General features: G+C 43.9%; 3 protein-coding genes across 3 annotated transcripts; 1 reads left to right on the top strand and 2 right to left on the bottom strand.

Annotated features, from left to right (window-relative positions):
* Nucleotides 1-174: 174 nt before the first annotated feature.
* SARC_02642 (hypothetical protein) lies at nucleotides 175-2,168 on the bottom strand. The gene has a single exon (XM_014303576.1). The coding sequence runs from the start codon at nucleotides 2,129-2,131 to the stop codon at nucleotides 308-310; it is 1,824 nt and encodes a 607-aa protein (XP_014159051.1). The 5' UTR covers nucleotides 2,132-2,168; the 3' UTR covers nucleotides 175-307.
* Nucleotides 2,169-4,463: 2,295 nt separating this feature from the next.
* Nucleotides 4,464-6,909, top strand: SARC_02641 (hypothetical protein; the record flags this gene model as incomplete). Its single annotated transcript, XM_014303575.1, has 3 exons — nucleotides 4,464-4,712; nucleotides 5,646-5,943; nucleotides 6,761-6,909. The coding sequence occupies 3 exons, from the start codon at nucleotides 4,464-4,466 to the stop codon at nucleotides 6,907-6,909; spliced, it is 696 nt and encodes a 231-aa protein (XP_014159050.1).
* A 265-nt stretch (nucleotides 6,910-7,174) lies between these two features.
* On the bottom strand, nucleotides 7,175-12,640 carry SARC_02640 (hypothetical protein; the record flags this gene model as incomplete). Its single annotated transcript, XM_014303574.1, has 3 exons — nucleotides 7,175-10,261; nucleotides 11,038-11,135; nucleotides 12,564-12,640. Coding segments are annotated over 3 exons (3,057 nt in total), but the record flags the coding sequence as incomplete, so codon positions are not given.
* Nucleotides 12,641-14,282: the final 1,642 nt, after the last annotated feature.

Genomic DNA, 14,282 nt, shown 5'->3' with positions numbered 1-14,282 from the left:
TATATATATATATAAACAAATGCTTATGATAGACTTTTAGTTTTTTGTGCCAATATTGTTAGTTGAGGGTTTTAAGCTGAACTGCTATATTGTATTCATGTACAACGACTTATGAATCTTTAGCAAGAAGCTATGAACACGTTACAAAAAATAAAAGATTAAACGTTCTGAATATCCAGGTTGCAACTGTACCCTTGCCAATATCTTTATTATTCCGGAGTGCTTTGCCTGCACCTAAAGTTTTACTATATACATCAATATATTTTTCGCCATCAAACTCTCTCATAGCATGATGACGTATTAACGATCATCTTCCACGATATCGTCTTCGAGAAGCCATGAACTCAGTATCGCTCACACCAGTGACAGCACTGTTCACGATTCCATTTTTAAAATCATAAAGTGTTGCACCAGCCATACCAATCATATTCATGAAGGCATCGATCGACATGTAACCAGCAGATCCCATTGGTGAGAAATCACCACCCACAATATCGCCCTCTACAACAATACCATTGACATTCGCACGACCGTCCTGCGTCACTTCGGCGGCTCCTACGCCAGCGTACGATAGAACAGCCCCTGTATCCTCTACGAAGAACGAGCCATAATAGCGCCTACTCGCCTCGTATGAGCTACCGTACCACCTGCGGCGCTGCTCCTGCCATTCGCCCTCGGATGATGCATCTGGAACACCGTCAAACCCAGCAAACCCTTTCAAAATCTCCATAGTGAGCTCGCCTGTTCGGAACTGGGACATGGTCACCTTTTGAATCACCAAGTTAGAGAAAATCAAATGATTAGGTGTACCAAAGTCAAAGCCGCCGCCCATCAACGCTCCCAATGTAGAGCCGATAACCAGTTGTCGATTGATTTGGCGGGCTGTCATTTTGGGAGCTTGGCTCCATAGACTCGCAGCTACACCTGCAACGATTGGAGCCGACATGGAAGTACCGTCGTAGGTTGCGAACTGCCCGTTAGGCACCGCAGCCGTGATCTGAGCGCCCGGTGCCATAATGTCAATACAGCTACCCCAATTGGAAAAGGTGGTCATGGTGTCATCCTTATTGATTGCTCCGACTGTGAGCGCAGCGGGATTGCGGGCAGGAGTGTAGCTACATGCGTCTTGTGCGTAGTTACCAGCCGCTACCACCACTAACGCGTTGTTCAAAAAGAGCTTTACAATCATTGCATCAATCATATTTGAAGGAGGACCAGTCAGACTCATGACAACAACGTGCCTGTCCCCGGATTTGTCTCGTGTGACTCTACGGCGGATTTTGTTAAGTCCGGCCAAGATAGTGAGAGTGTCGCCACCGCCCTCAGCATCTAGGACTTTCACACTTCTGATCTTCGCCTGTGTGGCCATACCATATCCTACGCCAGAAACGAGACTGGCTACATGTGTACCGTGGCCGTAACTGTCGTCAGGACCTACACCATCCATTTCAAACGCATTGTAGCAATGTTTAGCACTTCCAGCTGTGAATACTGGGTGTGTGATATCGACTCCCGTATCGACAATGAAGACCTTCACATTAATTCCTAACTGTTGAGCGTTCACATTTGTTGCATCTCCATCCAAATCAGATGTACGCTGGTTGATTCTGTCCAAATGCCAAGGAAGATTGATTGCTCCCACTTGTCTAGGCGCTGCTGCGCCAACTCTGTATGTGCAGACGTACTCAGCGGATTCGACGTCTGGATCATTCAGTATATCTTCCAGATCCAGATCGTCGATGCCCGCAAAAGCAATTATATCTTCTTCCCCAGTATTCGCATGGTACACCATTTGATCCTCGACGCTGTCTGCTTCTACCTCTTCTTCTATATATTCTGCAACCTCAATTTCGTCACCATCAGCGGATTCTACTACATCCTTCACCACTTTCACCCTTTTCTTTTTGGTAGTTTTTGTAATACGTTTTGCTCGTGCAGTCTTTTTCACCTTAAATCGACTCTCGAACGCTTCGGAAGTCTTACCTTTATCCATCTTCACGATGATTTGGTCCAACTTTGTAGAAGCAATATCATGAGGTGCATATATGGTTGATCTTCCTGGCGTTGCGCTAACTTCAACGAGATTGTTCGCTATCAAAAGCGAAGCCACCACTACACAAAATCCTCTCATAATGATTATAAGCAAATAGCGTTCTCTTCTTCTCTCTAGGGTCGAGAAAAAAGTGATAAAAAAAACCCTGAAGTTGCAGATATAAATATGTATTCAAACCAAAACTAGGCTATTAGCAAATATACATATATTTAAAAAACACTATTGACTTCGAACGAAGTTCTCAATTCCGGAGTAAATTTTGGTGTAAGATTGGCACAATATTGAATATTTTTTTAAAAACACAATAGTAAAGAAGGGAAGAAGTTAATAGCTGTAAAAAAAAATTAAAAACATAAATGTTTTTTCTGCCTTGGGTGTACAGTGAAGTCAGTGACAAATACAGTCATACCACGTACGACGTCGGGCGGTAGGGTGAATATTATTCAAACGGACTTATTTGTAAAATTCCTGCATTCATTTTCTCTTGAAAACGTATTTACTACACACAACAACAACAAGAGAGAAGAGTATGAACTTGTGTGTAAAAACGTTCATAAATATTTTTGTTAAGTTGTACATACATATGGTCATAAGCACCTCTCGCTTTCATTCTCTCTCTCTAAATATATGTAGAAAGGCCTCACGATTCATGAAGTCTGGCTCGAGACAGGGAAGGATTCGGGAAACTCAGAAAACTGAAAAGGGAGGTAGAACAGCCTGGGCCCTGGGCCCGCAGGAGCCCGGAAGACTTGAGGAGCCCACGAGAGAGGAGACCTGAAGTTAAAAATAACATTCCTTGTCCTCCCAGTCCTTGCTCCAAAATAGAGAAATGCTTCGTATGTAAACCTCAAAAAATATATACTATTCGCTACTACTAGAGAGATTATAGAGAGGGTGGCTATTTAAATAATAAAAACAATCCCAAAAAAAGAACTGGACTTTCGAGTTTCGGCTTCCAAAGTTCCAGAATTCAGCCCAGCCTGGTGACTGGTGACTGGTGACTGGTGACTGGTGACTGGTCTGGTGACAGTGGTGAAGTTGACCGGTGACTGGACGTGGGCACGTGCCACGTGGCCTCATACTTATGTCTTCTGTCGCTCTCTATTAAATACTTTAAACTAAAAAGAGTCAAAACTCAAGACTCGCACAAAACCAAAAATAACTTTTTTTTCTATTTGGACACCCCCAACTTTGCCCTACATTATATATATATTTTTTAAAACAAAGTACAGTACATACAATTTTTTATTTATTTAAAAAAACAAATTACAAATACATTGTCATTTCTGATACTTGACAGCTCCTTTTTTATTTATCTATTTGTTTTTAAAAATATACGATAATATAGAGGTCCGTCACCAGTCACCAGCCACCAACTCACCACCTAGTCACTTACTATAATAGTCTTTAGAGTCTCTACTAGTACTAGCTACTAGTAGTAGAGAGAGGGAGAGAACTAATGTTAGCTCTAGCTAGAGTAGACTGCTACAGTAGAGACTGGAGAGAGAGAATGTGAGAGTCTTTACTCTCTAGAGTAGTCTCAGAGTCTATGTAGATTCTCTACATGGGAGTAGTAGTCTTTTTAAAAAACCAATATTTGCCAGGAATTTTTGCTTGATTTTGGTACATAGTTGTATTTTATATTTTGTTTTTGTTTTTTAAAAAAGTACCAATTTTAAAAATGATGTACAGTCATACCTCTTTATATGTCCACCTCTTTAGGGTGTCTACCTCTTTATATGTCCAATTTCTATTTTGGCCAACCGCTCTTGGAGGTTTCCATGTGTGAATATTTCACCTTTCACCTCAGCTTGACGGTAGCTTTATCTATAATACATACACTAGAATACGTACTACAATAGATCCTGATGGGAGACACTTCTAGTAGTGAACGCCGTTGTGCGAAAGGATGCACTACAACGCACCCAGTGGGTGGTGTACACAAATATGCTGGTTGCGATCGAGGTATATATGCCTTTTGTGGCGCGCATCTTGGTGAGGGGTATAGCTCAAATTCAATTGGTTACTGCCTGTCTACAGATAAATGCCAGCCACCGAATGACATGTGGGAGTCTGATTTCACTAATAACAGACGGACAGAGCCAGACGAATTGGCACAAAACGCACCTACAACGAGTGAACCAGGCGGATTCAAACCACAGTCGACGCCCAAGCAGGATATATCGGCTGGTATGAAAGGAGTATCTAGTTTGATAATAGATAAGCTCACTGTTGGTAAGAAGAAGAAAACATATAAACCGACTGTATTATCAAAGGTGAGCTCCAATACAACAAAAAGAATCAATGTAACAAACAAAGATAAATGTGTCATCGTGCGTACAATCTAGAAAGCGGAATACAGCTTAGACCTATCATGGAAAGACAACTATCGTAGAGGATAAGAAGGTTCATGGAGTTCGGAGAGAAGATACTCAGTCAGTCTTATGAGGTACATGCAAAAAAGAAATATCGAGAAAGGAGAGGAACACATCACGAGCTCGAGAAGCGTTTGATTGAGTGGGTCAGTAAGGTTAGAGAAGCTGGTTTTAGTGTAAATCCGGGCTTGATCGTCACGAAAGGGAAGGAGTATTTAATGATTGTGCCTAGAATTCCTCCTGGTGTGACCCATACTCCCATAGGTTGGACCCCGAACCTGATGGTATGAAACTGACCCAGACTTGTCTTACCTCTTTATATGTCCAAATATTTGCCAACTGTGGGAACTGGACATATAAAGAGGTATGACTGTATTTAGTTTTCTAAAATTGGTATATAAATAAATTTAAAATATCATGACCCTCTAACATCATCACCCTCTACATAGAAAGAGAAGAATTGTTTTTTAAAAATATCAAAATATGTGGGATCGAACTAACGTCCGAAGGACTATTTAAATATTTATTTATTTACTTCTATTCTTCTCCTCTTTTTTTTGTTTGTTTGATTTTTGAAAAAACATAAAGGAAAGTGGATAAAAAGTTCTTCGGACGCTCATTTTGTGAAGTTAAAAAAATAGTCCGTGTAAATATTGTTTTTTTTTAACTACCGGGCAGGTTTGCACTATTCTTAAAATTTCGAGTAGAGATACACTGGACCAGATTTCTAGACGGTGTATAGAATTTCGGTGTGCTGAGGTTATTTATTGTATCAAACTTCACTGTACCAACAGGCATGAGAACAACTCAGTCAGCCCTCGCAACCTGTCAACTTTTTAGTTGTCTACTTTGATAGATGTCCACTTAAGCAATATGATTGGTCAATATTTTCATACAAGTTGTTTTCTGCTTCACAAGCGGGCGAGGAGTGATTGAAGGATATTATAAATAAATCGACAGATGTTTGTGATCTAACTGAAATGGTAGAGAAGATGCCAGTGCACACAAAAATCTTGGACACAGATTCTGCAACTGATGTTATGGATATTGATGGTGTGGATAGTGCTGCAGGAGAATCATCTAGTCCTCAGGAGAGATGGAATGAATTTGTACAGGCTTGGATGGATGTGGAGTGGGACAATGATATTATCTCAGCTACTGCATCAAATGCATTGTTCCACAAAGAACTCATTTAAATTATATATCGCACACCCAAGGATGTAGATGAGTTTGATGAAATACGTGCAAGCAAAAATACTGAACAAGCTGTATCTCTTGGTGATATTGATAGTGAAAGTGAACAAGTGGAGAGTTACACGTTTGCATCACAGTACAATGATCAGGAAGGGATATCCGACACGGAGAGACTGCAAGAATTACGAGATAGCTCACTAGGAGAAGCAACTAAGTGGGTTGAAGATGTATTGGAATACTCACACCAACTCTCAGAGGCAGGGAATGTGAAAGGTTGGAGCTACGACAAGAATTGCAACGTATGCAACGCGAATTTGATAAGTTAGTACAAGCAAATAGGACTCGGATAGCTAAGACAGATTCTACCCTATTAAGCCCGAGTCGACAAAAACAAATGAATTAATTTCGAAACGAATTGTTTGGATTCTATGACGCTCAGAACAGTAAAAATACGATGAAAGTACCCCAAAACCCCTTGGCCAATCAGAAGGCACCTATAGATGCCTACTTGTTGGATGTTCTTTTTTTTGCTGTGGCGGTCAGGGACAAGTTGCGAGGGTGTACCTTTTTTTTCATGTTTGTTTTAAAAAAACTGGGGGTATTTTTTCAGCTAAAAATATACAAATAACTACTTTATTTTGGAAAAATATTAATAAAAATGTCAAAAACAAATTTTAACATTTGTTTCTGTATAAAACAAACAAACAGAAAAGTGTTTAAATATAGTCAGAAATCTCGAATCTCAACTCCGAAACTGTAATTTTTACTATTATTTTATTAAAACAATAGTATTAACTTTTAATGTTTCTCTTTGCTTCTTTTTCCATAGCCTTCATTAGATGTTTTTTCTTGTGGTTTGTTTTAGGGTTTTTAGTGAACATATCGACAGTTGGCGCCCGGCGGTGCCAATTAGGTTTGGTTCTTTTTAAAAATCGATGGATGGGGGTCATTGGGGTGTATTTAAAAACAATACAAAAACAAACAGGCCGGATTTGAGATTTGAGATTTGAGATTCGAGATTTGAGATTTCTGACTAAAAATCTGTATTTTGTTTTTTGGTTGTTTTGTTTTTAAAAAACCAAACGTGAAGACATCAGGCCTCAGGGGCCCTGGGCCCTACTACTCTCTCTAATAGCAGAGCGCGACTGGAGAGTTAAAGGCAAGGGCGTCGTAGACGCGTGGGAAACTGACGATGTCACTAGTTCACCACCACCAACAACATTCCACCCTGCCGCGATTGTTTTGGCCCTTCGTTCTGAGTCAGAAATCTTTGATGTGTCTCAGTAACGTTTTTTTTAAAGTACACAGGACATACTGGCGTACATTGAAAAACATATCCAGGTGACAAACAGAACATATTCTTCTCTGTTCGGGCAGGTCATATTTTGTAATTCAAAAGTTTAAATCGTAGTTTTTCCGAGTACCGCGCTGCTGTTGATACACACACATTCTTATACAAGCATATTGTTGCACGTTGTGCGTGCAAATCATCGATGATAGACCCACCGAGATTTATGATTTCACGAAGGGTTCTTCATACAGGACAGGCCCGCTCGCTATCATTACAAATCGGATATCTTCGATATATACCCTACCTATTTCCAAAGGGAGTTTTAATCAACTCCAAGCTTCAACTATATGACCAACATAGGTATTCCTATTTCAAGCCTTACGCTTGGGCTAATGTTATATATTTACTTTTGTTCCCCAATATCGAAATTTACCAGAGTGCCTGCGAAGAATGCCATAATATTGTACTACGGTGAGGCATTCTGGTTGTTTTGTGCTAAAACAAGTGAGCGCACACAGATATAACAGTCTCCACACACTCTCACTGGCCTTGTATACGCCAGTCTGTCGATGGTCACATAATTACTCGCACAACTAGCACAGAATATTCCCCCACAACTCCGGCAGTGGTGTCGCCTGCGTGTCCAATTAAAGGTCTCTTCGCACCGTGCACACTCATTCACGTCCTCATCGTTCGCCCACTCGGGCCGGAGATACATGGTACGCATGGGTGTATTTGCCCCTCCCGGCAAAAGCGCGTTGAGACCCTGTGTAGGACCGCACATGGTGTTCATATTGCTCATGTTGTGGCTGTTATTCGCGGCACTGCACGATCCTCTGGCATTCATGCTAGGCGAAGACTCCAAATGCGCTAAACCCCTGGTGGAAACGGACCGTATCTTTTGAGCTCGAGCATGTTTAGTCCCTGTCGATCCCTGCTCGCTCCCACTCCCATTATCGTCCATATTTCTATTTGTATACCTGCCCGAGCTACGTATACTGGTGTCTTGGACTTCTCCGTTCGCACTGCTGTGCGACTCTCCTCGGTGCAATTGTGGCGGTTGGAGCTCCGGCGACCGACCACCTAGTCCCGTTATCTCGGCCGATAGCGCTAAAGCGGGACCCAACGTCTCACACACCCCTGCAATACCCGGTGGTGAAACGCCACTGTATTCCTTATCACAGTCATTTCCCCCTCTTCGGGAATGTTCGGTATTTTCACGTCCACGTGCGCTTTCCGGACTTCTGTGTCCCGTGTCCATCAGGCAAGCTTCAGACACAGGCATATCATGATCTCCAGCAGAGTGTACGCAAGCCGGGTTGGCGTGTGATAGTCTTGTGTTTTGCGAACGGCCGGGCTCATCCACACCAATACCTCCATAGACATTCGCTTCAATATCTTCCGTGGCCACCACTGGACGCTTAGTCAGGCCTGTTCTATTCATACCAGATTCCGATTTCAGGTCCCGATATATATTTGTCTCCGGGAAGTCCGCCTCCTCCGCCCCTGATTCTCCCTGCTTTAATTGGCTGCTTGAAAACCCCGGCTCTGGTGTACCTTCAGCCACGTCATCACTCTCATCGTCCGAGTCTTCGCTCATGTGCATTGCAAACACTGTCTTCAAGACTGTTCGCACATCCTTAGCATATTCACCACTCTGTAAATGATCCGCTATCTGGGCTATTTGTAGAAACAGACGCTGGTAGCGTGCGTCGCTGACCCCTTTCTCCATGTGTTTTTGTGACATTCCCGCCCCGCCTACATTTCTCTCGTCCGTGCCAAGTTTGGCTACTTCGACAGGTGACATGTCTCGATATACTTGGCTATCGTCCCGAACATCTCCCGCATTTCCACTCCGGAGCTCTTCTCCGTCCACTGTATCTGCGGCTCTGTCTATATCTCTGCTGTTGACGTGGTTGTGCTCAAACGCGGGTGACAAAACCTGTGTGTGTGCGTGCATGCCAACTCTAATCGCAGTCCCACTCGGTCTGTGCACGTCGTGTTTCCCTTTGCCCAAACTACCACGCCTGTACACCCCGAGGTTATCTACATGATCCTCTGTCATTTCGGTGGGTGCGTTTGTACTGGAGCATACGCTCTTTGATGTGTCTATCTGTGTGTCGTTTGTATCTATGTCTGTGGTGGTACGAATAGTCACACTCGCGTGTGCATGTAGGTCTACTATAGCTGCGTTCATAATCGTGTTCGTCTCGGTGTCAGTCGTGGCCGTTTTTGTATCCGTATTTGTATCTCTATCAGCTTCTGCGCCTGTCCTTCCGCTTGCAGTCGTATCTATGGTCACGTGCGACGACACGGCCACCCTCTCATCGCCAGACATCTCATCACCTGGCTCAGTACCACGCACCACAAAGCCCTCAATATCATGTTCACTCGATACACGCTCATCCTCTCTCTGCGTATGCACTACACCTTTCTCTGTCTTCTCGTGTTCACTCATGCCCTTCACCTGGCACCCTTTCACCGCCCCTTCCCGCTCGCTATTATTGCCCCACGCACCCTCTCGTTCGCTATCTATCTTGTCTAGACTTCTGCTGCTGCTGGCATTCACCTCTGAGCTACTTCTGCTGATGCCACTCTTCTCACTGCAGCCTTCACTGGCCGACCGTTGCAGATCCATCCCACCCCCATTCTCACTCTCATCTCCGCTCCCGCTCCCGGTTTTAATTCCGGGATTCTTCCTACCTACCGCTCGCTGGGTGCGCACGTGGACATGCATCACCTCGTCACGTGCGTGGGGTATACTCCCGGACCTCAGCACATGCTCATACTGCTCCTTGAAGGAGCCCACCTGGCCCTCCTCCTCCAGCAACTCACCGGTCGGTTCGGTACCTTCGCCACGTGCGTTGGGGTTGGGACTCATATTCCACGCGGGCGTGTGTGTATGCGGCGGTATGCTCTGTGTGTCTGCGTCCACGCTCCACAGTGCGTGCGTGCTACTCACGGGTACCGTACCCTGCAACCGCGACTCGGACTGTTCAGTGTGATGTGCGAAAGGCATATTTCCTGTTAATTGTCCAGTACCACTTCTACTGTCGCCCGCTCCCTGCCGCGAGATCAGCCCAAACACCGCAGCAGACAGCGTCACTATCGGCTCGGCGGGTTCCACTAATGGTAGCCCGTTTTCTTGATATGCTGCGTTGCCATAGTTACTGCCATTCGTCTCGCTCTCGCCAGCATCCGCTGAACCTGTCTGATCCGGTACAGCATTCGTTGCACTCCCATCGGCATTTGAGATCTCATTCGTGTGTGTAGGTGCCTGATTCGCGTGTGGATGAACGCGTGTGTGCGTATCGTTGTTGCTACTCTCCGGACCTGCAGCTGTCGCCGCTATGTATAGGGGGTACAAAGTGGAATGTTCAATGGAATACTCGAGGGACCTTGAATGTGCTACTGTGTGATGATTCGAGCAACCGAATTGAAATGATGGAGATACAAAACTGATACGAATGCCCAGTTGTTGCACTCTGATGCAATGGCGATGACTAGATACATATTATTATGAGGAAAAGAGCCGTGCGTGCGCTGTGTCCTGAAACTAACAGGAGGCGAGACACGTCCACACTTGTGGAATACAAAGTAATTGCACGCCTTTATGCTAGCGGCTCGCGCATACGGGTGCAATAACAGCCAGGCGAGCATCCACCACGCCTACCGCCTCCAAGTGGGCTAAACGTGGTGAACCGAGATGGAAACAACTCAACACATACAGTTACAAATATACATATATAGAAGTATACAAATACATATACGTATATAGATATACACATTCTATACACGCACATATACACATACACATACACATACACATACACACATATATATATATATATATATATATATATAGTTGTATATACATGCATATGAGTATATTTCAAAGTATAGTGCTGCGGCATACATGCTATTCTAAGACCAGCCAACCTTTGGCGCATACATGACCACATAAGATAGAGCAAGGTCGCTGATAACCAGCACAATAGTACTCGAGCAGAACATGAAACACAACACACCAAAAGTCCACTTAGGCAGACAGCACAGTCCCAGTTTACACAAAGGAATCACGTTATGCGAGTGGCACAACGATAAACAGCCTGCAGGGGACTCACCCACGACAGTCTCAGATCCAATGGAGACTAAACTCAGAGACGGCATGCGGCTGATGATGCCTTTGGGCGAGTCTACCTCGGACGCCTGGCGCGAAATGCTGTGTGGTGTGCGGAGGTTAAGAAGTTTTGTCAGTGTGTAGAGGTTAAGAAGTTAAGAATTATTGTCAGTGTGTGGAGGTTAAGAAGTATTGTCAGTGTGGGGAGGTTAAGAAGTATTGTCAGTGAGGATAGATAGCGCAGATGTATGTGGTCCACATTAAACGGAGCGTCTTGGAAATATGAATAGCAGACTCTCGCCTTGCAGAGTTAAGTAAGGTTGTCTTAGGGATTTGGGTTCTTGATTATAATCGAAGACGGCAGTGCATTGGGGCTATCAGCTACGCCCTACTATTATAGTGAGAAACAAATTGAGTGTGGGTAAGTAGACCGCATGGGAGGTGAGGGTGGCTAGTGGTAGTGGGAAGTACCCATTAGGTACTATAGGTAATGGTACTCAGTGTAGAGTCCTGTATACTTCTATAGTGGTTTACGAGAAAAAAGGCAGCCTCTAGTCAAAAGAAGGCACGGGAGTGTAAGGTAAAATAGAAGGTAACATAAGGCAGGGGAGCGTAGCATATTTATATTTGAGGAGAGATAAGCATATGATAGGTGGGCAGAGGGTGCAAGTACGCGTGGGGGTTATATATTCATCCGGGGGTTGCCCGAGTCTTCGAGATCAGTGCACAGCCTGCCCCCGAGGCACTAAAATAATCTTGGTTTGCTGACCTTTTTCTTTTTTAAGTGGCGGGCGAAAATACATATTGTAAAGTAGGTTTCTTTTCATAATTGTAAAATGGATGATATTTGGCTAGGAATAAAAGACAGGGGGTAAGCCCGGTAAGCCCTAACCCAAAGAGTGTGCTGGAGTATAGAGAACCTATTGTTGATTGGGAGCCCTACAGCACCCTTACCCAGTAAAGTCCATCATATATGATAGTGTCCCCTCTAGTAATTAGATAAATCGTGGATAGCAGCTGGCACCAATGTACGATCGACTAAGCAACTGACGGTACCCTTGTGATAATTTATCTTGAACATAAGTCTGAGTATAACCTTGTTACCGTGTATGTAGGTACGTCTTCACCTCAATATATTAGCGAAAATAGGCAGGGATATGGGAGTGGAGTGTTCAGGGCAAACCAATAGACATCAGACTACCTATTCAACCACTTATCTGATGTCGCGAATAGAGTACAGCCGTGTAACACGTAGTGAGAATATCATGCAACTCCATGTGTGTGCAATAAGTATTGAAGTTGCTATAGACGTGCCAGACATTGCTATACACGAACTCGCTCCACTGTACGCATACAACACAGGCACACACAAATCTAACTGTATAAACATGTGTGTATTCAGATGACCGAGCGGTGTCCAAGATATTGGATCGGTGTTGGTAGTAGACTACCACACCTAGAAATATGCGATTTTGCGTGACGTTATATCTAGCCACCGGCAGCTTGCGTCGTCCGGTGTTTTATACATACCTACGTAGCCATGGCGGAGGCTGATCTTCCTCATGCAGGAAGGCACATATGTATTTCTCTAGTTGTTCCATTTCCCCCTGTAAAAGCATGAGGTGTCAATCAGCCAAATTAGACTGGGAAGCCGCACAGTCGCCCAAGCACAGACAATGATATCAAATATTCATATAGAACAGGAAAAATGGACACTGGCATCAAATAGGAAACACGCGCCCCAGACATTAGTTGAGACGATAGTACGGTCCAACAGAACGCAGACTAACCCGTATCCCGTGATTTTACGAAGGAGAGGCAAACGTAACACAGTGGGAACTTCAAGCCCAAAAATATACTTACAATATACAACGTATAGATACAAACAGTCACACACATGCAGACGAAGACGCAGGCGCGGACACAGACACAGACACAGACACAGACATAGACATAGACACAGACACATACATCCTGCAGTTCCATAAGCTCCGTCTTAAGAGCCTTGACTTGCTCAAAAGCTGTGTGGAAGTAAAAGAGAACATCGCTGGTGACTGTGTCTGGTACGGCAAGAGCATCGGGCTGCACACGCAGACCCCACAGAAGGCCCAGTCGAGGGATAGCATACATGAGCCCGGGTTCATAGAAGTCAATCATATCCTGTGTGAGTATGTAGGCAGGTTCAGGTTAAGCATCGCTGGTATACATTCATATATACGTATGGTGCGTGAGTTTACATATTCGAACTCGTACAGGCCTTGGTACTATGCAGGCGCACGGCATCGAAAATTTGCACAGTCGCGAGCGTTTCCAACGAAACGGACTGAATGGGTGATGTGTGTGACATGCAACGACAACGAAGGTATGAGCTCATACCACACATCCACATGTCTTGCGAAGGATATTCACGAAGCGTGATACGAATTTCAATTGCGCACACAGCTTGTACAGCGACGATTGTGTACATTTTGAATCGTAAAAACACACAGAACACTGGAAGGACAGCGAAGACGCAGGTGCACTATTTGCGACATAATCAGAACGGGCCCGGGTCTCATATAGTACCTGTGTTATATTCTTCGCCTCCAGCGCTCGCAAAACTGCGCACGAGAATATGACGACTAGATCCTGCTGCTGATTGTACTGGAATAGAACGAAAAATAGTCAAAAGCAGCTGATGTACACGCGGGCTACAACCTATGCTGTAGAATTATGGGCAGTCTAGGACAGTCTATGCTGATTGTACTGGAATAGAACGGAAAATAGTCAAAAAGCAGCTGATGTACACGCGGGCTACTGCCTGTGCTGTAGAATGATGGGCAGTCTATGACAGTCTGCTAGTAAACCGCGAGCCAAACGTCCATAGCTGCACGAGGTTGATGGGGCCCATATGTCCGATATCAGTATAGACCGTGTGCAAATATACAACTTCTCTAGATTTTCCCGTTTGGCTTGTGTGTAATTTCAATTGGCGGGAAATGAGGCTGAGTATCATGCGTGCCACGCGTGTGTGGCCTGTCTCACACTAATCGATATACAGTATTTAACTTCTCAACAAGCACCCATATATACACCCCCCACACCCACACACCCACACCCTACATCCACACCTATATATATATATATATATATATTTATAAAAATTATATATATATATATATATATATATATATATATATATATATATATATATATATATATATATATATATATATATATATATATATATATATATATATATATATATAT

This window comes from Sphaeroforma arctica (assembly GCF_001186125.1).
Source record: "Sphaeroforma arctica JP610 unplaced genomic scaffold supercont1.121, whole genome shotgun sequence".
NCBI lineage: Eukaryota > Ichthyosporea > Ichthyophonida > Sphaeroforma > Sphaeroforma arctica.
The sequence above is the reverse complement of the archived record's forward strand: the minus strand, read 5'-3'. Positions and strand labels throughout refer to the sequence as shown.